At 37.0% G+C, this 25640-nt stretch overlaps 5 protein-coding genes and 1 pseudogene across 7 annotated transcripts; 3 read left to right on the forward strand and 3 right to left on the reverse strand.

Moving 5' to 3' along the window:
- The first annotated feature begins 3020 nt into the window (after positions 1-3020).
- Positions 3021-5242, forward strand: LOC137878373 (immunoglobulin lambda-1 light chain-like). The gene is made up of 4 exons (XM_068718664.1): positions 3021-3113; positions 3199-3524; positions 3839-3872; positions 4705-5242. The coding sequence occupies exons 1-4, from the start codon at positions 3074-3076 to the stop codon at positions 5040-5042; spliced, it is 738 nt and encodes a 245-aa protein (XP_068574765.1). The 5' UTR covers positions 3021-3073; the 3' UTR covers positions 5043-5242.
- Positions 5243-6126: 884 nt separating this feature from the next.
- LOC137878374 (immunoglobulin lambda-1 light chain-like) lies at positions 6127-8004 on the forward strand (annotated as a pseudogene).
- An 837-nt stretch (positions 8005-8841) lies between these two features.
- On the forward strand, positions 8842-10574 carry LOC137878699 (immunoglobulin lambda-1 light chain-like). Its single transcript, XM_068719080.1, has 4 exons — positions 8842-8970; positions 9063-9393; positions 9973-9980; positions 10210-10574. Exons 1-4 carry the CDS (start codon positions 8931-8933, stop codon positions 10572-10574), a joined length of 744 nt encoding a protein of 247 aa, XP_068575181.1. The 5' UTR covers positions 8842-8930.
- A 726-nt stretch (positions 10575-11300) lies between these two features.
- LOC137878594 (immunoglobulin lambda-1 light chain-like) lies at positions 11301-15875 on the reverse strand. Its single transcript, XM_068718950.1, has 4 exons — positions 15769-15875; positions 15350-15676; positions 12685-12714; positions 11301-11825 (listed from the first exon to the last, which is right to left on the reverse strand). The coding sequence occupies exons 1-4, from the start codon at positions 15806-15808 to the stop codon at positions 11497-11499; spliced, it is 726 nt and encodes a 241-aa protein (XP_068575051.1). The 5' UTR covers positions 15809-15875; the 3' UTR covers positions 11301-11496.
- An 856-nt stretch (positions 15876-16731) lies between these two features.
- Positions 16732-20112, reverse strand: LOC137878637 (immunoglobulin lambda-1 light chain-like). The gene is made up of 4 exons (XM_068719011.1): positions 20004-20112; positions 19589-19911; positions 18103-18136; positions 16732-17263 (listed from the first exon to the last, which is right to left on the reverse strand). The coding sequence occupies exons 1-4, from the start codon at positions 20041-20043 to the stop codon at positions 16935-16937; spliced, it is 726 nt and encodes a 241-aa protein (XP_068575112.1). The 5' UTR covers positions 20044-20112; the 3' UTR covers positions 16732-16934.
- Positions 20113-21497: 1385 nt separating this feature from the next.
- On the reverse strand, positions 21498-23970 carry si:dkey-282h22.5 (uncharacterized protein LOC107988040 homolog). 3 transcript variants are annotated; one of them, XM_068718594.1, is made up of 4 exons: positions 23875-23970; positions 23158-23260; positions 22877-23003; positions 21498-22158 (listed from the first exon to the last, which is right to left on the reverse strand). In XM_068718594.1, the coding sequence occupies exons 2-4, from the start codon at positions 23249-23251 to the stop codon at positions 21885-21887; spliced, it is 495 nt and encodes a 164-aa protein (XP_068574695.1). In that variant the 5' UTR covers positions 23252-23260; positions 23875-23970; the 3' UTR covers positions 21498-21884. The 3 variants fall into 3 exon arrangements, with proteins under 3 accessions (XP_068574695.1, XP_068574694.1, XP_068574696.1); XM_068718593.1 differs by having other exon boundaries at positions 22877-23006; XM_068718595.1 differs by lacking the exon at positions 23875-23970 and having other exon boundaries at positions 22877-23006; positions 23117-23170.
- Positions 23971-25640: the final 1670 nt, after the last annotated feature.

Raw genomic sequence — 25640 nt, forward strand, 5'->3', positions numbered from 1 at the left:
TTTCTACTTTATTTGCAATACAAGCAGAACAGAGAGATTTACAGATTAAAACGTTTAAGATGTGAGAATATTAGATGAAAATCTGATCTGAAACTGAGTTTTCATCCTCTATCAGTGAAGCATCAACTCTCTACTCCCCCCTTCCTTCCCAGGATGCACCTGCAGGCCTCCTCTTCTTATTTATAGCTCCATGTAAATGAAGAGGTCAAGTGTCAGCTCTCTGTAAAATAAGAGGGAACTGTCTCTGACTGGAAACACACTGATGCAACATTTTGTCAATCACACACAGTTTACCTCTTATTGTGAATTATGCTGATGTGTGCAGAGCCAAAGATTATATACTGCAGTTAATATCTATTCTTGACTTATAAAAACTTGTCAGCTAAATGATTCACAATGATAAAAACTTTCATCACTGAATCTCATCCATTAGAAATTAAAAATTAAATTAAATTCATACTGGAGGCTTTTTTGACAACATGTCATGATTGTGTTTTGTTAACTTAAGTTTTCATCTACACTGACATTAATGGATGAATTAATGATATTTCCTTCAACAGTAGATAAAGGACCAACACATGCAGATTCAAGCAAAGCTCCTCCTCCTGTCAGTCACTCTCAGTTTCAGTGTTGTAATAAATTGCTCCTCCAGCACCTCCTCTCCTCATCCTCCAAACCCTCTAATCTGTCAGCAGTAAGATCACTTTCCAAGTCACAAGGCCATTCTCAGCACACACTGACAACATGCTGGGGACCCTCTGCACTCTCATCACTGCTCTCACATGTGAGGAGGCTGACTTACTGCTGCTTTGAGCTCATGTTGGATTCATCAGTCTGTGTGTTTCTCTTGACTCCATGTCATCTTGTTGTTTCCAGGTGTGAGTGGAGTGACGGTGGTGACACAGAAGCCTGTTGTGACGGTGAGGAGAGGAGAGACAGCCACCATGGACTGTAACCTGGGGAATGTTACTAACAGTGCTGCTCGCTGGTATAAACAGATTCCTGGAGGAGTTCCTCAGTTTGTATTAAGGTTTTATCACGGTTCAAGCTCTCCAAGCTATGGCTCTGGTTTCTCATCTCCAAAGTTCACATCTACTCATCAGTCAACATCAGATTATCGTTTGATCATAAACAACATAGAGGAGGGAGACTCAGCAGTCTATTCCTGTAAAACATGGGACGACTCTGTTAACCAGTACGTATCACAGTGATTTACACTGTGACAAAAACCTCTTCACTCATTACTTCTGCTTTTTGAGACTCTGACACATCTTGACTGGGAGTGAAGCCATCAGTCAATGCTTTCTGTAACTTCCCCTCATATGTTTTAAACATACATTTTCAAACGTACTAGTTTTCTATTAGACATGCAGAATGTTCACACAAGTAAAGTCATGATCTTTTACATTGATTTAAAATAGTAATTGTTTACAGTAAATAATAATGTGTCTCTCTGTTCATCACACTTGTTTCAAATTGTAAGAAGTTTGCAATATCTTCTTATTTGATGATCTAAATGTATTTTTCCTTCTGGAGAGAAATCCTCTGGTGTCCATGTATATCTTTGTACTGTAGCGTGATTACTTGTGGCAGATTTAATACATATTTAAATAATATCAAAATATATAACCTTTACTAAAAACGAAATTATGAATTATAAACCCATAGATTAGTATAAATAGAATGATGTTACTCAACTTCCGCGATAAGACATCATAAATTAGATCATTTAATTTTAGATTAAATTTAGGATGCCACCCAATTTTGGAAAACTTCAAAATTTGATATCAGTTCATTATTTCTCAAAGTCACGATTGCTACTTATTTCTTCTCATGGTGTACAGGGACTATTATTTCATACACAAACAAATAAATAAAAATAAATAATAAGAAGTTATTCATAATTTAGATTTAGCTAAATATTGTTTCTAGAGCAGAAACAGTCATGTTTACAACAGCAAATGCACTATACAAAGTCATTAATATCTCACTGGAAACAAATGTAAAATGTCAATAAAATAAATTACATTTCTGAGTGAAGTTCATAAAGAATGAAGAACACAGACATCCGTCAGTATCAGTCAATCCTCCCGTCTTCTGTCCACCTGCTGCTTTGTCTCAGCCTGAGTTCTGGTTGAGATAGAAGTTGAAGACAAACAATCATCATCAGTTTATATGGCAGGAAACTAAAGAATTGTAAACAGGGTTGTTTATCATGGAGACAACTATACTTATTATATATGAACTTAGATATTTTCACTGTTTGTGATTTTATGAACTTCAAGCTGTCACAATTAATGTAAAAATACACACTGTAAATACTTGTATGATTACAGAACAAGATGCAAACAAAACATTTAAAAGAGTCAATTTGTGAATGGTTTACAAATAAAGTGAATTTGATTACGCTAAGATAGATTCAAAATCAAAATAGAAATAAAACAGGAAACCCAAAAATAACATGAATGTGAAAACAAGGAGAACATAACTTAAGGAACTTAACAAGGTGTTAAAGCTCAAACTCTCCAAAAACATGATATATTATTTTAATATTGTGAAGGTTGTGATTTTTGATTTCAGTTGCAACAGATTTGTTAGTGGAAATTACCCAAAATGCTTTGAAATACAGTATACTAAAATAGATAAGATATCTGAAGAAAAACATTGAACACTGTTTATTGTATAACATAATGGAAACACCATATTTTGAGCTCAAATATAAAACCACGGCTTTCTTTGTATGATTAGTTTTGAAGAGAAAACATGTCTGATAACACTCCTCCATGTATGCAAGAGAGATCTGCAGACATCCAAAGATAATATGAAGATATTTGGTTTTGAAAAAAATAATGTATGAAACATCAGATTATTGGTACAAAATGATCTGGGGATAAGACATTAAACCACAGACCTGTTTTATATTTGAAAACTGTGTTCATGGTTTAAGCTCCTCCTCCTCCACTTCTCCTCTCCTCAGTGTCTTTATAAGCTTCAGAGTCTCTTCTCCTCACACTCCGACCCTGCTCACCTCTCAGCTGGACAGTAAGGAACGTTTACACCACACACTGACAACATGCTGGGGACCCTCTGCACTCTCATCACTGCTCTCACATGTAAGATATTCTTCTCATTCATTTTACAGCACACATTTTCACACAGAAACCTTTCACCTTATTGTTTCTCTCTGTGTGTTGACAGATGTTGATGCAGTGATAGTGCTGACTCAGACGCCTGCTGTCCACACAGTTTCTACAGAACAAGAGGTTGTTCTCAAATGCAACATTCAGAGAGATGATGGAAATTATGTCAGTTGGTACAAACAGGTTCCTGGTGAAGCTCCTCAGTATGTTCTGAGGTTTTACCATTCTCACAGTTCACCAACCTTTGGATCAGGATTCTCCTCAGACCGGTTCAACTCTAAATCCTCATCAAGCATAGATTACCAGTTCATCATAAAGCAGACAGAGGCAGGAGACTCTGCTCAGTATTACTGTGGGACATGGGATAGCTCTGCTTCTGCAGCTGTACCACAGTGGTTCACACTGTGACAAAAACCTCCATCAGAGACTCACTACAGATTTTTTCATTTCTGAGTCAAATAAAAACACTCAAATCAGCAAAACTGGAACAAAACATTGAAGGACATGAAATGAATTCATCTAAAGAGACGAGAGAGTTTGAAACAAGTCCAGCAGTGTTCAGGAATAAGATCAGACTGATGAAGTGAATGAGATGTTGACAGTGAAAGTTGGTCTCATCAGGATGTTTCAGTTCCACTCCCCTCATTAGAAAGTCAGGAGGTTTTTGTACAGCCATGTGTACAAACTGAATCACTGTGGTATTCGGACAAGGAACCAAGCTGATTGTGACAAGTAAGTACTTTTTATCTGATCATAAAACTAGATCTATTATCTGTTTCTGATAAATATTAAGAGGAAATAATCAAAGTATATTTTGGTAATTATTTAAAAAGTTCAAAATGTTGTTTGGTGATTTAAATTTAGACTTTTTAACGACTGCTTTGATACCAGGCTTTGAGTTTGAAGGCAAAGAAAAGATCTGCAAATGATCATAATATTTAAAACATATTTGACAAATACTCAAATGTTCATTGATGACTGAGGATCTTTTTTACAGTCGTACAACATTTAAAATATTCTTATTTATTTTAACATTGTAGATCATTATGTGAAATAATTAGTCAAGATGATTTTAACAGTGTGACATCAACACTAAACTGTTCTTGTAATGTTGATTTACTAATCTTCTAAAGTTTACGATTCATTTGAACTTTACCTGAATATCATTGTGACTATTTTAAATGTGATTCCTTTGGTGTTACAGACTTCACAAAAACAAAGTGACGACTATTAAAGATTAATTTGTCACTGTGATTTAAAATAATTATATACAAAATATAAATACCATTTTTTTTAACACAGAAAGGGACTTTATGACAGTTTCCAGCCTAAAAATCATACAAAATATTTCAAAGTTTGTAATATATTGTAGATGTTTTAAATAAGGAACACTGCTTATATTTAGGTGATTATTACTAAATGTTTTTTGTCCAATTAAAATGCTTCAGTTCTTCAGCAGGTTTGCTATATGTTCAAGTTAACTAATAAATGAATCTGTTACTGTCATGCTTTCTATTAATAATTTGATTCTAGTTCATTAATTAAAGTCCTCCTTGTGTTTCAGGTTCCAGCCTCTCTCCTCCCGTTCTGACTGTCTTCCCTCCGTCCAGTGCTGAGCTCCAGTCCAACAAAGCCTCTCTGGCCTGTCTCGCTGCTCTGCCCAGTCAGTCTAAGGGTTTTGCAGATGTGACCTGGATGTCTGGAGGGAGTCCAGTGAGCAGTGGGATCTCTACCAGCACCGCTGTTAAACAAGCTGACCAGACTTTCCACATCAGCAGCTATCTGTCCGTCCAGACGTCAGACTGGAACATGGATAAGGTTTACACATGTAAAGTGTCTTTGGGCTCCCAGACTTCAGAGAAAAACATCAAGAAGTCCGACTGTCCCACTGACCAACAGTAGAGGAGCAGAAAGACCGTTTAACATCTGCTTCTTTACTCTTTGTGCTGTTTGTTCATCACAAGCTTTACATGTTACAAAATGTGTCTGCATGCTTGTAATACATGTTGTGACAGTTAGGTGGAGGTGTTGTATCAGCTTTGCAATGCTGCATATTTCAAAAATCAATCAATAAAAAATAAAGAAAACTTTGAGAACAAAAAGTGTTGAATGTATTTTTACTCATAAGAAGATCATTTAAATGTTGTTTCCTTCAATATATATTTTTTCTCGCAATGTTCACTGATAATTACATTTAGTCCAGCACACATAACAGACTTATTTCTGTTTAATTCTTAGTTGAATAAGAATATGTTAATTCTGAAAGCTACATTGTTATTTCTACTTTATTTGCGATGAAAGCAGAACAGAGAGATTTAGAGATTAAAACATTTCAGATGTGAGAATATTAGATACAAATCTGATCTGAAACTGAGTTTTCATCCTCTATCAGTGAAGCATCAACTCTCTACTCCCCCCTTCCTTCCCAGGATGCACCTGCAGGCCTCCTCTTCTTATTTATAGCTCCATGTAAATGAAGAGGTCAAGTGTCAGCTCTCTGTAAAATAAGAGGGAGCTGTCTCTGACTGGAAACACACTGATGTTTTTTAGCAAATAACATTTTGTCAATCCCACACAGTTTACCTCTTATTGTGAATTATGCTGATGTGTGCAGAGCCAAAGATTATATACTGCAGTTAATATCTATTCTTGACTTATAAAAACTTGTCAGCTAAATGATTCACAATGATAAAAACTTGCATCACTGAATCTCATCCATTAGAAATTTGAAAAATAAATCACATTCATACTGGAGGCTTTTTGACATCATGTCATTATTGTGTTTTGTTAACTTATGTTTTCATCTACACTGACATTAATGGATGAATTAATGATATTTCCTTCCACAGAAGATAAAAAACCAACAAATGTGAGAAATCATGCAGATTTAAACAAAGCTCCTCCTCCTGTCAGTCACTCTCAGTTTCAGTGTTGTAATAAATTGCTCCTCCAGCACCTCCTCTCCTCATCCTCCAAACCCTCTAATCTGTCAGCAGTAAGATCACTTTCCAAGTCACAAGGCCATTCTCAGCACACACTGACAACATGCTGGGGACCCTCTGCACTCTCATCACTGCTCTCACATGTGAGGAGGCTGACTTACTGCTGCTTTGAGCTCATGTTGGATTCATCAGTCTGTGTGTTTCTCTTGACTCCATGTCATCTTGTTGTTTCCAGGTGTGAGTGGAGTGACGGTGGTGACACAGAAGCCTGTTGTGACGGTGAGGAGAGGAGAGACAGCCACCATGGACTGTAACCTGGGGACTGTTACTAACAGTGCTGCTCGCTGGTATAAACAGATTCCTGGAGGAGTTCCTCAGTTTGTATTATATTTTCATCACGGCTCAAGCTCTCCAGGCTATGGCTCTGGTTTCTCCTCTCCAAAGTTCACATCTACTCATCAGTCAACATCAGATTATCGTTTGATCATAAACAACATAGAGGAGGGAGACTCAGCAGTCTATTACTGTAATACATGGGACAGCTCTGTTAAACAGTGGGTATCACAGTGATTTACACTGTGACAAAAACCTCTTCACTCATTACTTCTGCTTTTTGAGACTCTGACACATCTTGACTGGAAGTGAAGCCATCAGTCAATGCTTTCTCTAACTTATATATAATAAACAGATATTTTCAAACTTTTAAACCCTTTTATTGAATTCTTACACAAGTTCTCAAATCTTTCCTAGTGGTAATTATTTACATTTTAGATTTGATTGTTTTCATTCACACTTCATTTTTGTAATGTAACTACATCCTATATTTACCATGTTCAGTGATGAAATTAGTTATTCTCTAACTATTTTCTTTTCTTTTGTGGTATTCATAGATATGTGAGCAAAAATTCAGTTCATCACATTTTTTTCAAAAGTATATATTTTGTACTTTTTTATTTAAAAGTACATATTTTTGTAACATTGCACAACCATTCCAGTTACATTTTTTGAAGCTTAATTACAGTACAACTTATACAATACTGTGGTATTAATACTGTACTATTCTGTTAGCAAATAAAGTAAGAATAGTGAATTATTATAAGTATTTGCCTCTAAAATATGTCAGCTTTCAATGTTTTTCTAACCAGAGTCAAATGTAAGCATTCTAATTTATTTTTTATTTTTTTTATTTTACTCATGCCAATATTGCAAACTCAATATGCAATATACAACCATGTTAAACAGGAAAAAATGAGAAATAACATTTTCTGAGAAAATTGAATCGTGTCATATTGCCTCCATCTTGTTGTCTTTCATTGTGAGATATAGCCAGTTTGAATCAAGTTACACACATTTAAATTGTGAACACACACCTGTGTTTCAGGCTCCAGCCTCTCTCCTCCCGTTCTGACTGTCTTCCCTCCGTCCAGTGCTGAGCTCCAGTCCAACAAAGCCTCTCTGGCCTGTCTCGCTGCTCTGCCCAGTCAGTCTAAGGGTTTTGCAGATGTGACCTGGATGTCTGGAGGGAGTCCAGTGAGCAGTGGGATCTCTACCAGCACCGCTGTTAAACAAGCTGACCAGACTTTCCACATCAGCAGCTATCTGTCCGTCCAGACGTCAGACTGGAACATGGATAAGGTTTACACATGTAAAGTGTCTTTGGGCTCCCAGACTTCAGAGAAAAACATCAAGAAGTCCGACTGTCCCACTGACCAACAGTAGAGGAGCAGAAAGACCGTTTAACATCTGCTTCTTTACTCTTTGTGCTGTTTGTTCATCACAAGCTTTACATGTTACAAAATGTGTCTGCATGCTTGTAATACATGTTGTGACAGTTAGGTGGAGGTGTTGTATCAGCTTTGCAATGCTGCATATTTCAAAAATCAATCAATAAAAAATAAAGAAAACTTTGAGAACAAAAAGTATTGAATGTATTTTTACTCATAAGAAGATCATTTAAATGTTGCTTCCTTTAATATATTTTTTCTCACAATGTTCACTGATAATTACATTTAGTCCAGCACACATAACAGACTTATTTCTGTTTAATTCTTAGTTGAATATGTACATGTTAATACTAAAAGCTACATCGTTATTTGTACTTTATTTGCAATACAAGCAGAACAGAGAGATTTACAAATTAAAACATTTCAGATGTGAGAATATTAGATACAAATCTGATCTGAAACTGAGTTTTCATCCTCTATCAGTGAAGCATCAACTCTCTACTCCCCCCTTCCTTCCCAGGATGCACCTGCAGGCCTCCTCTTCTTATTTATAGCTCCATGTAAATGAAGAGGTCAAGTGTCAGCTCTCTGTAAAATAAGAGGGAACTGTCTCTGACTGGAAACACACTGATGCAACATTTTGTCAATCCCACACAGTTTACCTCTTATTGTGAATTATGCTGATGTGTGCAGAGCCAAAGATTATATACTGCAGTTAATATCTATTCTTGACTTATAAAAACTTGTCAGCTAAATGATTCACAATGATAAAAACTTGCATCACTGAATCTCATCCATTAGAAATTTGAAAAATAAATCACATTCATACTGGAGGCTTTTTGACATCATGTCATTATTGTGTTTTGTTAACTTATGTTTTCATCTACACTGACATTAATGGATGAATTAATGATATTTCCTTCCACAGAAGATAAAAAACCAACAAATGTGAGAAATCATGCAGATTTAAACAAAGCTCCTCCTCCTGTCAGTCACTCTCAGTTTCAGTGTTGTAATAAATTGCTCCTCCAGCACCTCCTCTCCTCATCCTCCAAACCCTCTAATCTGTCAGCAGTAAGATCACTTTCCAAGTCACAAGGCCATTCTCAGCACACACTGACAACATGCTGGGGACCCTCTGCACTCTCATCACTGCTCTCACATGTGAGGAGGCTGACTTACTGCTGCTTTGAGCTCATGTTGGATTCATCAGTCTGTGTGTTTCTCTTGACTCCATGTCATCTTGTTGTTTCCAGGTGTGAGTGGAGTGACGGTGGTGACACAGAAGCCTGTTGTGACGGTGAGGAGAGGAGAGACAGCCACCATGGACTGTAACCTGGGGACTGTTACTAACAGTGCTGCTCGCTGGTATAAACAGATTCCTGGAGGAGTTCCTCAGTTTGTATTATATTTTCATCACGGCTCAAGCTCTCCAGGCTATGGCTCTGGTTTCTCCTCTCCAAAGTTCACATCTACTCATCAGTCAACATCAGATTATCGTTTGATCATAAACAACATAGAGGAGGGAGACTCAGCAGTCTATTACTGTAATACATGGGACAGCTCTGTTAAACAGTGGGTATCACAGTGATTTACACTGTGACAAAAACCTCTTCACTCATTACTTCTGCTTTTTGAGACTCTGACACATCTTGACTGGAAGTGAAGCCATCAGTCAATGCTTTCTCTAACTTATATATAATAAACAGATATTTTCAAACTTTTAAACCCTTTTATTGAATTCTTACACAAGTTCTCAAATCTTTCCTAGTGGTAATTATTTACATTTTAGATTTGATTGTTTTCATTCACACTTCATTTTTGTAATGTAACTACATCCTATATTTACCATGTTCAGTGATGAAATTAGTTATTCTCTAACTATTTTCTTTTCTTTTGTGGTATTCATAGATATGTGAGCAAAAATTCAGTTCATCACATTTTTTTCAAAAGTATATATTTTGTACTTTTTTATTTAAAAGTACATATTTTTGTAACATTGCACAACCATTCCAGTTACATTTTTTGAAGCTTAATTACAGTACAACTTATACAATACTGTGGTATTAATACTGTACTATTCTGTTAGCAAATAAAGTAAGAATAGTGAATTATTATAAGTATTTGCCTCTAAAATATGTCAGCTTTCAATGTTTTTCTAACCAGAGTCAAATGTAAGCATTCTAATTTATTTTTTATTTTTTTTATTTTACTCATGCCAATATTGCAAACTCAATATGCAATATACAACCATGTTAAACAGGAAAAAAATGAGAAATAACATTTTCTGAGAAAATTGAATCGTGTCATATTGCCTCCATCTTGTTGTCTTTCATTGTGAGATATAGCCAGTTTGAATCAAGTTACACACATTTAAATTGTGAACACACACCTGTGTTTCAGGCTCCAGCCTCTCTCCTCCCGTTCTGACTGTCTTCCCTCCGTCCAGTGCTGAGCTCCAGTCCAACAAAGCCTCTCTGGCCTGTCTCGCTGCTCTGCCCAGTCAGTCTAAGGGTTTTGCAGATGTTACCTGGTTGGGTGATGGGTGTCTAGTGAGCAGTGGGATCTCCACCAGCACCGCCGTTCAGCTGTCAGATCAGACTTTCCAAATCAGCAGCTACTTGTCCATTAAACCCTCTCAATGGATCAGGGAGAAGGTTTTCACGTGTAAAGTGTCTTTGGGCTCCCAGACTTCAGAGAAAAACGTGACAATGTCTGACTGCCTTTTTTTACTTGTGTTCTCTAAAGTGAAAGGAAGGAATGAATGAAGGAACAGCATATTATCATACTGGTCGCTGCAGGAGTCCCCAGTTCAAGTGAATTTATGGTTCTAGTTTCCTTTGTCAGCTTCTTACCGATAGAACCAAGTCTGACACACACAGGACACAAACTAAGCTGTTGTGATACTGTAAACATTGGGACAACTTGGTTTGAAAGAATATAATAGTATTTCTCATAATAACTGAATGTTGAATTCTGTTTTTCAAAAAAATCCACTAACTATCCAACATTTCATGAGTATGTTACATAACTCATATTCAGTGGTGGTCACTGAAAATAAACACATTTTAAGGATAAGATCATAAAGTTTAGGTGAGGTCAAAGAATAAGTCGCATTAGAACAGACAGGGCTCTTCATTTACATAGAGCTATAAATAAGGAGAGGAGGCCTACAGGTGCATCCTGGGAAGGAAGAGAGGGTGTAGTAGAGAGGAGAGGCTTCACTGATAGAGGATACAAACTTGGTTTCATTGGCTCATTCTATTTGATTGCAAGCGACTAAAGCAAGATAAAGACATGTTAGTTCAATGTCTGTCTGGTAGACTTTAGAGCACAAAAAGTAATTTTCTTAAATTACATTAATATTTTATGACCAATATTGCATGCACATTTTCTTAATAAAGCTAAAACTTAGAGTGAGACAAAAAGTGATCTACAAACCACCTGCTTCTTCTTAAAAGCTATTGTTAGGGACAAAATGACAAGAAATATAATGTTTTACACAATGCTTTTTTATTGAATAAGTCTTATTAATACATTTTATAATTTGCAAAGCTGATACAACACCTCCACCTAACTGTCACAACATTTACTACAAGCATGCAGACACATTTTGTAACATGTAAAGCTTGTGATGAACAAACAGCACAAAGAGTAAAGAAGCAGATGTTAAACGGTCTTTCTGCTCCTCTACTGTTGGTCAGTGGGACAGTCGGACTTCTTGATGTTTTTCTCTGAAGTCTGGGAGCCCAAAGACACTTTACATGTGTAAACCTTATCCATGTTCCAGTCTGACGTCTGGACGGACAGATAGCTGCTGATGTGGAAAGTCTGGTCAGCTTGTTTAACAGCGGTGCTGGTAGAGATCCCACTGCTCACTGGACTCCCTCCAGACATCCAGGTCACATCTGCAAAAGGCACAGACTGACTGGACAGACAGACCAGAGAGGCTTTGTTGGACTGGAGCTCAGCACTGGATGGAGGGAAGACAGTCAGGACGGGAGGAGAGAGGCTGGAGCCTGAAACACAAGGAGGACTTTAATGAACTAGAATCAAATTATTATTACAAAGCATGAAAATAACAAATTAATTCATTAGTTAATAAGTTGAACATATAGCAAACCTGCTGAAGAACGACAGCATTTTAAATGGACAAAAAAACATTTAGTAATCATCACCTAAATATAAGCAGTGTTCCTTGTTAAATCATCTACAATATGTTAAAAACTTTGAAATATTCTGTATGATTTTTAGGCTGTCATAAAGGCATTTAGGCTGATTTTTAACTGTCATAAAGTCCCTTTGTGTGTCAAACAAAATGGTATTTAAATTCTAATAAAATTATTTTAAATCATTGTGACAAATTAATCTTTATTAGTCGTCACTTTGATTTTGTGAAGTCTGTAACACCAAAATAAACTAATTTAATTTAGAATAGTCACAATGATATTAAGGTAAAGTTCAAATGAATCGTAAACTTTAGAAGATTAGTAAATCAACATTACAAGAACAGCTTGGTGTTGATGTCACACTGTTAAAATCATCTTGACTAATTATTTTACATAATGATCTACAATGTTAAAATAAATAAGAATATTTTAAATGTTGTACGACTGTAAAAAAGATCCTCAGTCATCAATGAACATTTGAGTATTTGTCAAATATGTTTTAAATATTATGATCATTTGCAGATCTTTCCTTTGCCTTCAAACTCAAAGCCTGGTATCAAAGCAGGTGTTAAAAAGTCTAAATTTAAATCACTAAACAACATTTTGAACTTTTTAAATAATTACCAAAATATACTTTGATTATTTTCTCTTAATATTGATCAGAAACAGATAATAGATCGAGTTTTATGATCAGATAAAAAGTACTTACTTGTCACAATCAGCTTGGTTCCTTGTCCGAATACCACAGTGATTCAGTTTGTACACATGGCTGTACAAAAACCTCCTGACTCTCTAATGAGGAGAGTGGAACTGAAACATCCTGATGAGACCAACTTTCACTGTCAACATCTCATTCACTTCATCAGTCTGATCTTATTCCTGAACACTGCTGGACTTGTTTCAAACTCTCTCGTCTCTTTAGATGAATTCATTTCATGTCCATGTTTTGTTCCAGTTTTGCTGATTTGAGTGTTTTTATTTGACTCAGAAATGAAAAAATCTGTAGTGAGTCTCTGATGGAGGTTTTTGTCACAGTGTGAACCACTGTGGTACAGCTGCAGAAGCAGAGTCATCCCATGTCCCACAGTAATACTGAGCAGAGTCTCCTGCCTCTGTCTGCTTTATGATGAACTGGTAATCTATGCTTGATGAGGATTTAGAGTTGAACCGGTCTGAGGAGAATCCTGATCCAAAGTAGAGTGAACTGTCATGATGGTGAAATCTCAGAACATACTGAGGAGCTTCACCAGGAACCTGTTTGTACCAACTGACATAATTTCCATCATATCTCTGAATGTTGCATTTGAGAACAACCTCTTGTCCTGTAGAAACTGTGTGGACAGCAGGCGTCTGAGTCAGCACTATCACTGCATCAACATCTGTCAACACACAGAGAGAAACAATAAGGTGAAAGGTTTCTGTGTGAAAATGTGTGCTGTAAAATGAATGAGAAGAATATCTTACATGTGAGAGCAGTGATGAGAGTGCAGAGGGTCCCCAGCATGTTGTCAGTGTGTGGTGTAAACGTTCCTTACTGTCCAGCTGAGAGGTGAGCAGGGTCGGAGTGTGAGGAGAAGAGACTCTGAAGCTTATAAAGACACTGAGGAGAGGAGAAGTGGAGGAGGAGGAGCTTAAACCATGAACACAGTTTTCAAATATAAAACAGGTCTGTGGTTTAATGTCTTATCCCCAGATCATTTTGTACCAATAATCTGATGTTTCATACATTATTTTTTTCAAAACCAAATATCTTCATATTATCTTTGGCTGTCTGCAGATCTCTCTTGCTTACATGGAGGAGTGTTATCAGACATGTTTTCTCTTCAAAACTAATCATACAAAGAAAGCCGTGGTTTTATATTTGAGCTCAAAATATGGTGTTTCCATTATGTTATACAATAAACAGTGTTCAATGTTTTTCTTCAGATATCTTATCTATTTTAGTATACTGTATTTCAAAGCATTTTGGGTAATTTCCACTAACAAATCTACTGCAACTGAAATCAAAAATCACAACCTTCACAATATTAAAATAATATATCATGTTTTTGGAGAGTTTGAGCTTTAACACCTTGTTAAGTTCCTTAAGTTATGTTCTCCTTGTTTTCACATTCATTTTATTTTTGGGTTTCCTGTTTTATTTCTATTTTTATTTTGAATCTACCTTAACGTAATCAAATTCACTCGATTTGTAAACCATTCACAAATTAACTCTTTTAAATGTCTTGTTTGCATCTTGTTCTGTAATCATACAAGTATTTACAGTGTGTATTTTTACATTAATTGTGACAGCTTGAAGTTCACAAAATCACAAACAGTGAAAATATCTAAGTTCATATATAATAAGTATAGTTGTCTCCATGATAAACAACCCTGTTTACAATTCTTTAGTTTCCTGCCATATAAACTGATGATGATTGTTTGTCTTCAACTTCTATCTCAACCAGAACTCAGGCTGAGACAAAGCAGCAGGTGGACAGAAGACGGGAGGATTGACTGATACTGACGGATGTCTGTGTTCTTCATTCTTTATGAACTTCACTCAGAAATGTTATTTATTTTATTGACATTTTACATTTGTTTCCAGTGAGATATTAATGACTTTGTATAGTGCATTTGCTGTTGTAAACATGACTGTTTCTGCTCTAGAAACAATATTTAGCTAAATCTAAATTATGAATAACTTCTTATTATTTATTTTTATTTATTTGTTTGTGTATGAAATAATAGTCCCTGTACACCATGAGAAGAAATCAGTAGCAACCGTGACTTTGAGAAATAATGAACTGATATCAAATTTTGAAGTTTTCCAAAATTGGGTGGCGTCCTAAATTTAATCTAAAATTAAATGATCTAATTAATGATGTCTTATCGCGGAAGTTGAGTAACATCATTCTATTTATACTAATCTATGGGTTTATAATTCATAATTTCGTTTTTAGTAATGGTTACATATTTTGATATTATTTAAATATGTATTAAATCTGCTACAAGTAATCACGCTACAGTACAAAGATATACATGGACACCAGAGAATTTCTCTCCAGAAGGAAAAATACATTTAGATCATCAAATAAGAAGATATTGCAAACTTCTTACAATTTGAAACAAGTGTGATGAACAGAGAGACACATTAATATTTACTGTAAACAATTATTATTTTAAAACAATGTAAAAGATCATGACTTTACTTGTGTGAACATTCTGCATGTCTAATAGAAAACTAGTACGTTTGAAAATGTATGTTTAATACATATGAGGGGAAGTTAGAGAAAGCATTGACTGATGGCTTCACTCCCAGTCAAGATGTGTCAGAGTCTCAAAAAGCAGAAGTAATGAGTGAAGAGGTTTTTGTCACAGTGTAAATCACTGTGATACGTACTGTTTAACAGAGTCGTCCCATGTTTTACAGTAATAGACTGCTGAGTCTCCCTCCTCGATGTTGTTTATGATCAAACGATAATCTGATGTTGACTGATGAGTAGATGTGAACTTTGGAGAGGAGAAACCAGAGCCATAGAATGGAGAGCTGTCGCCGTGATAAAACAATACTACATACTGAGGAACTCCTCCAGGAATCTGTTTATACCAGCGAGCAGCACTGTTAGTAACAGTCCCCAGGTTACAGTCCATGGTGGCTGTCTCTCCTCTCCTCACCGTCACAACAGGCTTCTGTGTCACCACCGTCACTCCACTCACACCTGGAAACAACAAGATGACATGGAGTCAAGAGAAACACACAGACTGATGAATCCAACATGAGCTCAAAGCAGCAGTAAGTCAGCCTCCTCACATGTGAGCGCAGTGATGAGAGTGCAGAGGGTCCCCAGCATGTTGTCAGTGTGTGCTGAGAATGGCCTTGTGACTTGGAAAGTGATCTTACTGCTGACAGATTAGAGGGTTTGGAGGATGAGGAGAGGAGGTGCTGGAGGAGCAATTTATTACAACACTGAAACTGAGAGTGACTGACAGGAGGAGGAGCTTTGCTTAGATCTGCATGATTTCTCACATGTGTTGGTCCTTTATCTACTGTTGAAAGAAATATTAATTCATCCATTAATGTCAGTGTAGATGAAAACATAAGTTAACAAAACACAATAATGACATGTTGTCAAAAAAGCCTCCTGTATTAATGTGATTTTATTTTCAATTTCTAATGGATGAGATTCAGTGATGCAAGTTTTTATCATTGTGAATCATTTAGCTGACAAGTTTTTATAAGTCAAGAATAGATATTAACTGCAGTATATAATCTTTGGCTCTGCACACATCAGCATAATTCACAATAAGAGGTAAACTGTGTGGGATTGACAAAATGTTGCATCAGTGTGTTTCCAGTCAGAGACAGTTCCCTCTTATTTTACAGAGAGCTGACACTTGACCTCTTCATTTACATGGAGCTATAAATAAGAAGAGGAGGCCTGCAGGTGCATCCTGGGAAGGAAGGGGGGAGTAGAGAGTTGATGCTTCACTGATAGAGGATGAAAACTCAGTTTCAGATCAGATTTGTATCTAATATTCTCACATCTGAAATGTTTTAATTTGTAAATCTCTCTGTTCTGCTTGTATTGCAAATAAAGTACAAATAACGATGTAGCTTTTAGTATTAACATGTACATATTCAACTAAGAATTAAACAGAAATAAGTCTGTTATGTGTGCTGGACTAAATGTAATTATCAGTGAACATTGTGAGAAAAAATATATTAAAGGAAGCAACATTTAAATGATCTTCTTATGAGTAAAAATACATTCAATACTTTTTGTTCTCAAAGTTTTCTTTATTTTTTATTGATTGATTTTTGAAATATGCAGCATTGCAAAGCTGATACAACACCTCCACCTAACTGTCACAACATGTATTACAAGCATGCAGACACATTTTGTAACATGTAAAGCTTGTGATGAACAAACAGCACAAAGAGTAAAGAAGCAGATGTTAAACGGTCTTTCTGCTCCTCTACTGTTGGTCAGTGGGACAGTCGGACTTCTTGATGTTTTTCTCTGAAGTCTGGGAGCCCAAAGACACTTTACATGTGTAAACCTTATCCATGTTCCAGTCTGACGTCTGGACGGACAGATAGCTGCTGATGTGGAAAGTCTGGTCAGCTTGTTTAACAGCGGTGCTGGTAGAGATCCCACTGCTCACTGGACTCCCTCCAGACATCCAGGTCACATCTGCAAAAGGCACAGACTGACTGGACAGACAGACCAGAGAGGCTTTGTTGGACTGGAGCTCAGCACTGGACGGAGGGAAGACAGTCAGGACGGGAGGAGAGAGGCTGGAGCCTGAAACACAAGGAAGACTTTAATTAATGAACTAGAATCAAATCATTAATAGAAAGCATGACAGTAACAGATTCATTTATTAGTTAACTTGAACATATAGCAAACCTGCTGAAGAACTGAAGCATTTTAAATGGCCAAAAAAATAATTAGTAATAATCACCTAAATATAAGCAGTGTTCCTTATTTAAAACATCTACAATATATTACAAACTTTGAAATATTTTGTATGATTTTTAGGCTGGAAACTGTCATAAAGTCCCTTTCTGTGTTAAAAAAAAAATGGTATTTAAATTCTAATGAAATTATTTTAAATTACAGTGACAAGTTAATCTTTAATAGTCGTCACTTTGTTTTTGTGAAGTCTGTAACCCCAAAGGAATCAAATTTCATTTAAAATAGTCACAATGATATTCAGGTAAAGTTGAAATGAATTGTAAACTTTAGAAGATTAGTAAATCAACATTACAAGAACAGTTTAGTGTTGATGTCACACTGTTAAAATCATCTTGACTAATTATTTCACATAATGATCTACAATATTAAAATAAATGAGAATATTTAAAATGTTGTACGACTGTAAAAAAGATCCTCAGTCATCAATGAACGTTTGAGTATTTTTCAAATATGTTTTAAATATTATGATCATTTGCAGATCTTTCCTTTGCCTTCAAACTCAAAGCCTGGTATCAAAGCAGGTGTTAAAAAGTCTAAATTTAAATCACCAAACAACATTTTGAACTTTTTAAATAATTACCAAAATATACTTTGATTATTTCCTCTTAATATGTATCAGAAACAGATAATAGATCTAGTTTTATGATCAGATAAAAAGTACTTACTTGTCACAATCAGCTTGGTTCCTTGTCCGAATACCACAGTGATTCAGTTTGTACACATGGCTGTACAAAAACCTCCTGACTCTCTAATGAGGAGAGTGGAACTGAAACATCCTGATGAGACCAACTTTCACTGTCAACATCTCATTCACTTCATCAGTCTGATCTTATTCCTGAACACTGCTGGACTTGTTTCTGTTGAAGAAATTTATCATACCGTTCTCTTAGTTAATTAACTTGTATTGCTCAAAACTTGCAGAAATGCAGACGAGGCCAACCAGACTAATTTAAATGATCTCATGTCAAAGGTATTTTAGCATTTCTTTCTCTCTGTAGTGTTATCCTTATGTCACCACTAAAAGGTATTTTAGTATTTCTGACTTGCAGTAGTGTCATCCTGATCTCACCACCTAACCCTCTTCCCACCAAAAGGCTGGAATCTGGCCTTGGTGGGTGCATCGGCAGACAGAGGAGGACGACATCTGCCAGGGGGGGTGAAGGGAGAGGAGAGATAATATGTATATATACTCTGTTTTGTCTATTCATTGTTGTTAGACCTCCGAACCATCCGTGGGGAAAGAGCTCTATCCATTCAGCTGAATTATTACAAACTGTCTGTTCATTAAATATGTTTTAATACTGAAGTTCGTCATCTGGTTGTGTCTCACAGGGAGGTTAAAAAGATTTTTTTCCACCACAGTTTCAAACACTCTTGTCTCTTTAGATGAATTCATTTCATGTCCTTCAATGTTTTGTTCCAGTTTTGCTGATTTGAGTGTTTTTATTTGACTCAGAAATGAAGAAATCTGTAGTGAGTCTCTGATGGAGGTTTTTGTCACAGTGTGAACCACTGTGGTACAGCTGCAGAAGCAGAGTCATCCCATGTCCCACAGTAATACTGAGCAGAGTCTCCTGCCTCTGTCTGCTTTATGATGAACTGGTAATCTATGCTTGATGAGGATTTAGAGTTGAACCGGTCTGAGGAGAATCCTGATCCAAAGTAGAGTGAACTGTCATGATGGTGAAATCTCAGAACATACTGAGGAGCTTCACCAGGAACCTGTTTGTACCAACTGACAGGATTTCCATCATATCTCTGAATGTTGCATTTGAGAACAACCTCTTGTTCTGTAGAGTTTATTTAACTTTTCATGTATCACCTCAACCTGTTAAATATTATTTTCGGGACAGTGTGATAGATCATAACTTGTGTTTAAGTGGTTTACATTTATATGTGAGCTTATTTTCTGTTTCTCTGTTTAAATATGTACACATGGCAAAATGTAAATAACTACCACTAGGAAAGATTTGAGAATTTGTGTAAGAATTCAATAAAAGGGTTTAAAAGTTTGAAAATATCTGTTTATTATATATAAGTTACAGAAAGCATTGACTGATGGCTTCACTCCCAGTCAAGATGTGTCAGAGTCTCAAAAAGCAGAAGTAATGAGTGAAGAGGTTTTTGTCACAGTGTAAATCACTGTGATACGTACTGTTTAACAGAGCTGTCCCATACTTTACAGTAATAGACTGCTGAGTCTCCCTCCTCGATGTTGTTTATGATCAAACGATAATCTGATTTTGACTGATAAGTAGATGTGAACTTTGGAGAGGAGAAACCAGAGCCATAGCTTGGAGAGCTGTGGTTGTGATAAAACCTTAATACAAACTGAGGAACTCCTCCAGGAATCTGTTTATACCAGCGAGGACCACTTGTAGTAACATTCCCCAGGTTACAGTCCATGGTGGCTGTCTCTCCTCTCCTCACCGTCACAACAGGCTTCTGTGTCACCACCGTCACTCCACTCACACCTGGAAACAACAAGATGACATGGAGTCAAGAGAAACACACAGACTGATGAATCCAACATGAGCTCAAAGCAGCAGTAAGTCAGCCTCCTCATATGTGAGAGCAGTGATGAGAGTGCAGAGGGTCCCCAGCATGTTGTCAGTGTGTGCTGAGAATGGCCTTGTGACTTGGAAAGTGATCTTACTGCTGACAGATTAGAGGGTTTGGAGGATGAGGAGAGGAGGTGCTGGAGGAGCAATTTATTACAACACTGAAACTGAGAGTGACTGACAGGAGGAGGAGCTTTGCTTAGATCTGCATGATTTCTCACATGTGTTGGTCCTTTATCTACTGTTGAAAGAAATATTAATTCATCCATTAATGTCAGTGTAGATGAAAACATAAGTTAACAAAACACAATAATGACATGTTGTCAAAAAAGCCTCCTGTATTAATGTGATTTTATTTTCAATTTCTAATGGATGAGATTCAGTGATGCAAGTTTTTATCATTGTGAATCATTTAGCTGACAAGTTTTTATAAGTCAAGAATAGATATTAACTGCAGTATATAATCTTTGGCTCTGCACACATCAGCATAATTCACAATAAGAGGTAAACTGTGTGTGATTGACAAAATGTTATTTGCCAAAAAACATCAGTGTGTTTCCAGTCAGAGACAGTTCCCTCTTATTTTACAGAGAGCTGACACTTGACCTCTTCATTTACATGGAGCTATAAATAAGAAGAGGAGGCCTGCAGGTGCATCCTGGGAAGGAAGGGGGGAGTAGAGAGTTGATGCTTCACTGATAGAGGATGAAAACTCAGTTTCATTATTATTCATGAATTATTCCAACATCCTGACTATTGCAAGTGAGTCAATCTAGATAAAAATAAATTTACTAATCGAGTTCAATAACATATCACTAATATTGTCATGTATTTGTTACTTTGTCACTTTTTCATGATGGTTTGTTACCTCTTTTAATAAAACTGTCCGTGTTCATTGTATTCAGTGAATCTTGCAGCTGTCCCAAATAAAAGATCTTTGGAAGTGTTGTCGAAATTATGAGAACTTGGTGTCGTGTTGATACAATGTTTTCAAAAGTGCTTATTGCCTAGAAAAATTAAATGATGAAGGAGTTAATTGTTTTTGCTTTTCAAAATCCATCATGATGTAACAGGCTTTCCTTCAATCTTGCTAATGGTCCATTTTGAAATTGTATTATACTTTTACTATTTTTACTATCACAGGCTTATCAGGATACAGATATAAGGAATTTCGTGAAGCAATTTGATATAGATGCATCGTAAAAGAATGTAAAATAAAAAAGTTTTTTAAAAAACTCTCTTGGTTTATGTATTCCATTGAAGCTGAAGGCAGCAGGCAGCAGGCAGCAGGCGTTTCGACCCCGGCTCCCTCTGTCCACATGTCACGGTGTCCTTCAATCTCCGAACAAATTATTCCCAGTGGTTGGGCCAGCGTCTTGCTGCTCCGCCACCATCGGAGTAAGTGTGTGAATGAGTAGCAAAGAGAAAAGCGCTTTGTCCTACAATGGTTGAAAAATGCTAAATGTAGTCCATGTACAATGTATCAAATGTAGATAAGCTCAAAACAAATCTGTTTTTAATAATCATTTGGATAAATAATTCAAATACAAACAATGCTCATACAATGTTAATTAATATGTGTATATATATTAAATCACAATTCAGCCATTACGATACCTAATGTCCAGCTATCAATACACAGAAAGCAGCAGGATGACAGGGGAGATATGTTGATTTTAGCTGCCACCTTGTGGTTAAAAGTGACTTTTTACAGAGAGCCAAAGAAGACTTTTTTTGGAGATTTAAAACTCATCTTTTTACACCATGCATAAACACGTGACCTATTCTCACATTACATTCCTCAATAAAAGTATACAAATAAATCATCTGAAAATATATAACCATATTAACTCTTGGTTGATACATCAGCTCTGATCGGTCTAAGGTCACTGTGGCCCTCTTCTCCTGGCTCTGATCAGTGGTGGCCTCTTGATAGTCCCCCTGTCAGGAGCCCTCATCTGAGCTCGCAGTGGAGACCTCAGACCAATGGTGGGGGGAAGCCTCTGTACGGGCCGCTGAGGCAGAGCATATTTGCCGTCCTTGAGGTCGTCCACAAAACCCTCCACACTGTCTAACTTTGAGGTGAGCTTCCCCAGCTCCTCTTTCAGAGTGTTAAACTGCGTGTAGAGGTCTCCCAGGGCATCTGACAGAGGCTGGATCCTGAACGCATGCAGAGACATTTGGGAAAGTACAAATGAGTCAATTGTTTCATTATTTGAATGACCAGTCAAAGAGCTTTGTGTAGCGCAGCGTAGTGTTCCATAAGCTCACATAGAAACGTTGTTTGTACTCAAAACATAACCAAGAGGAGAACTCCAATTGGCAACATGAACATGAAAGTCACGACATTCTGTTAAGCAGAAACAGCCCCATCATCTGCAGGAAACATCAGGAAAACAGACAGAAATAACGGAAGTCCCTAAAAAAATGTTGGCACAAATTTAAGAGAGGACACCTGCAAGGAGCCTGCAAAGCCCCTGAAATGGTTGCTGAGGAATGTTCAGTAACTAACTGTTGGTATTACGGTCCAGAGACTAATCTCCAAAGGAAAGGGTCAGCGAATTTACTAACATCTGCCAGAAACACTGGCTGTGTTTTTCTCATTTTCTGTTGGCACAGTTTCCGTAGTGAGGTCATTAAAAGTCGGCCTTGTTTGGACCAGATCATTCATGGATCAAGTTACTGGCTCTGACAGGTCTGTGGTCATGTGCTGAGCAAAGTTACATAATTCCAACTGCATGGAACAAGAAAATGCTCGCTGACGTCACTGACTGTTGTTATTCTCGCTCTTTCTCAACATTTGGACTTTTTTTTTTGTTGTCCTTGCTTCTGCGTCTACAATCACTGCAATTTCCCTTCAGAATCCAGTGTGACCCACCTGTTGTACTCTGGTAGGACAGAAGCGTGGTCATTGATCAGCAGGTCTTTCACTTGCGTTAGAATGGCATATTTCCAGTTGTCCAGCACCTGGGTCAGGTTGGAACAAGTCTTTCTGTTGGTGTGTTCTGCTGAAGACAGACACTTATAGTAGGAATAAAGTCAAGTATTCACCCTGAACTCCAAACAAAATCTTCATTCATGTGCTTCTAAAAACCGAAACCTTTTGCTAATCATTTACAGATTGTGGAACATCGACGGCGACGACACATCGTTCCTGACCTTTAGGATCCCAACGGGAGCTTTCCTGGTTCCATTTCTGAGCTACGCATGTTAAGACCATGCATAGCAGGACCACAATCCTGTTCATCATCATCTTCCTCACCTAACAAAAACAGAAATAGGAAACAGGTGCTGCTGAGAAGCAAGTGTACAAGAAAGCAGTGGTGGAAAGGAACTAAATACATTTGCTCAAGTACTTAAGTAAAATGTGCTAATCGGTCACAAATCAGAAATATCTATTTGATACCCATAGTTACTTTTTTACATTCAAAAAACACATTTTGGGTATATTATAGTATACAAAGCATTTAAAATTGGTTCCAAAGAGAAGAATTTTAACATTAAAATGCTTTTCTGGAAAGGAGTACTTTTACTTTTGATATTTTGAGTAGTCTCATACCGTCATTTTTGATTCAGGACTTGTGATGGAGTATTTTTAGATTGTGTATTTCTACTTTTACTTAAAATAAAGTAAAGAATGTGAGTACTTCTTCCACTGCATGAAAGAGATGCTGGGAAAACTTGAAAATTTTGTAAGTAAGCACGCATGCTTAAGGCACTTTTACTAAAAGAAAACACCTGGTGACCAAGTTAGAATTTCACTTATATTTAGCTGAACTGCAAATGAGTAATCTTTTGTTCAGCATATAGCTTCTGGATGCATTTAATTCAATTCTACCTTCGCTTAGATTTACCGTTCTTTGGGTTTTACTATACCTTTCAGTGAAGTAGTGCCGGGGTCTTTCCAGGTCACAGCAGCAGAACCCGCTCTGTGGTACGATCCTTCAGCAGTGACACGCTGAGAAAACACGACCTGGTCAGCACTCTCTTATAACTGCCTCTCTCATCTCCCGGAGCCATTCCCCCACCTGCTCCCACCCACTTCAGTGATGCAGTGAAGACGCACTCTCACACACACAGCTGCTGTTGCTGCTGCTGCTGCTGCACACACATTTTACTCAAGTCAAAGCTCCCCAAACACATGCACACACACATATACTTTCCAATTCAGTCTCCGATGTGTCTTGCAGACTTGTGCACCTTCTACATTGATAGATAACCCCAATGGGAGGTCCTGATAATCCTCCATCTATCCCCCAGATGTCTTTTTGCTGCTGTGAGTGGTGTAGGGCAACTGCACTCCCTGTGGGCTCTCATCCAGAGGAGGTGTTTGATGTAGCAGTATGGCTCCAGCACAGCATTCTTACTGCCTACTGTAATACAATCTGCTCAACATCTGGGCTACAACAGACCCAGCCAGCAATGGTCCCTTTGATTGTCAGGGATTGATCAAAACCCGAAGACACACACACACACACGCACACACACACACACACACACACACACACACACACACACGCACACTTGATGAAGCTGAAAAAAAGTGTTTGTTGTTAATCATTTAAAAAAATGGGCTGAATAAGAAATAAGCAACGTTTGCATGATATACAGTCCCCAAAAGATTCCCTCGCCACTAAACACCCCTATCTCAGTGTGATTTACTCCATTAGCTCACTAATTTGACACTAATCCACCCCTGATGAGTCCAAATGATTTATGTGGAAATAATCTGACTGCTGATGGAAAACAGATCAATAATCTCGACAGTTTTGGGCAGGAAAATGCAGCTGGACTCGAATAAGCAGAAAGATATCCATTGCCAAAGCATATTTTCCTTCTTTTTTTAAATACCGGGCAGCTCTGATATGAAATACCTTTTGTCACAAGAAATTCCAGCTCAGAGCTATTCCATTTGAAAGACTGTTAATGCTGCTGCATCCTGCTGCAGAAGGAGTTGGATTCAATTCAAAGAGTGGGAACTAAATGGTCTTTAAATCACTAATCAATAAGAAGAAGGAAACAGCAGGATTTGAGAGATTTGTTACTAAAACAATATGACACTCAGCTGATAATCTATACTGTCAGCAAGCAGTCCCAGTAAATTAGTTGGTTTGTAAATGTGGACCATAGATGTGCACACACACACACACACACACACACACACACATACAGTATATATAAAATGTGAATTGGAAAAAGTATTGAGCAACACCTGCAGTACAAATACTTTCCTCTGGCTGTGAGACTCCTTAACTCATCCTCCACCCTCCATATATCATAGAGTTATTTGTTTTCTTTCCTATGAAGCAAATTGGGACTACAATCTAAATTTCGTTGTGCAACCCTGTCGTACAATGACAAATAAAAAACCTTGTAACCTTGTAAGATCATGCAATCAAAACCCAATCAGTAAGAAAAAGTACCAAAAGTAGATATACTTCTAATATCTACCTATAAAATATATTGAAATAGAAGCTTAAAGTAGCATCAAATGGATATGAATAAAAGTACAAACATCTCAAGTAAATGTAGTTGCCTTTCACCTGTGTATCTTTGTAGAACAGTGTGTGCACACACACATTAATCTGCAATATCAAGAAGGCAAAACTCTTGAAAGCTACTATCCAGACTCTCCACTGAAA

The sequence above is a fragment of the Cebidichthys violaceus genome, unplaced genomic scaffold (genome assembly GCF_023349555.1).
Source record: "Cebidichthys violaceus isolate CVI_PGR_0920_01 unplaced genomic scaffold, fCebVio1.0.p SCAF_23, whole genome shotgun sequence".
Taxonomy (NCBI): domain Eukaryota; kingdom Metazoa; phylum Chordata; class Actinopteri; order Perciformes; family Stichaeidae; genus Cebidichthys; species Cebidichthys violaceus.

Bases quoted from the DNA above. Each gene is read 5' to 3' on its own strand.
- LOC137878373 (XM_068718664.1), top strand. From the start codon at position 3,074: ATGCTGGGGACCCTCTGCACTCTCATCACTGCTCTCACAT. The intron at 3,525-3,838 runs GTACCACAGTGG...TGAATCACTGTG, and splicing joins ATAGCTCTGCTTCTGCAGCT to GTATTCGGACAAGGAACCAA. The intron at 3,873-4,704 runs GTAAGTACTTTT...CTTGTGTTTCAG, and splicing joins AACCAAGCTGATTGTGACAA to GTTCCAGCCTCTCTCCTCCC.
- LOC137878699 (XM_068719080.1), top strand. From the start codon at position 8,931: ATGCTGGGGACCCTCTGCACTCTCATCACTGCTCTCACAT. The intron at 8,971-9,062 runs GTGAGGAGGCTG...TGTTGTTTCCAG, and splicing joins TCTCATCACTGCTCTCACAT to GTGTGAGTGGAGTGACGGTG.
- LOC137878594 (XM_068718950.1), bottom strand. From the start codon at position 15,808: ATGCTGGGGACCCTCTGCACTCTCATCACTGCGCTCACAT. The intron at 15,677-15,768 runs GTGAGGAGGCTG...TGTTGTTTCCAG, and splicing joins TCTCATCACTGCGCTCACAT to GTGTGAGTGGAGTGACGGTG. The intron at 12,715-15,349 runs CACAGTGATTTA...TCACTGTGGTAT, and splicing joins CTCTGTTAAACAGTACGTAT to TCGGACAAGGAACCAAGCTG.
- LOC137878637 (XM_068719011.1), bottom strand. From the start codon at position 20,043: ATGCTGGGGACCCTCTGCACTCTCATCACTGCTCTCACAT. The intron at 19,912-20,003 runs ATGAGGAGGCTG...TGTTGTTTCCAG, and splicing joins TCTCATCACTGCTCTCACAT to GTGTGAGTGGAGTGACGGTG. The intron at 17,264-18,102 runs GTAAGTACTTTT...CTTGTGTTTCAG, and splicing joins AACCAAGCTGATTGTGACAA to GCTCCAGCCTCTCTCCTCCC.
- si:dkey-282h22.5 (XM_068718593.1), bottom strand. From the start codon at position 23,251: ATGATGATGAACAGGATTGTGGTCCTGCTATGCATGGTCTTAACATGC. The intron at 23,007-23,157 runs GTCAGGAACGAT...GTCTGTCTTCAG, and splicing joins CTCCCGTTGGGATCCTAAAG to CAGAACACACCAACAGAAAG. The intron at 22,159-22,876 runs GTGGGTCACACT...GCATGCGTTCAG, and splicing joins GTCCTACCAGAGTACAACAG to GATCCAGCCTCTGTCAGATG.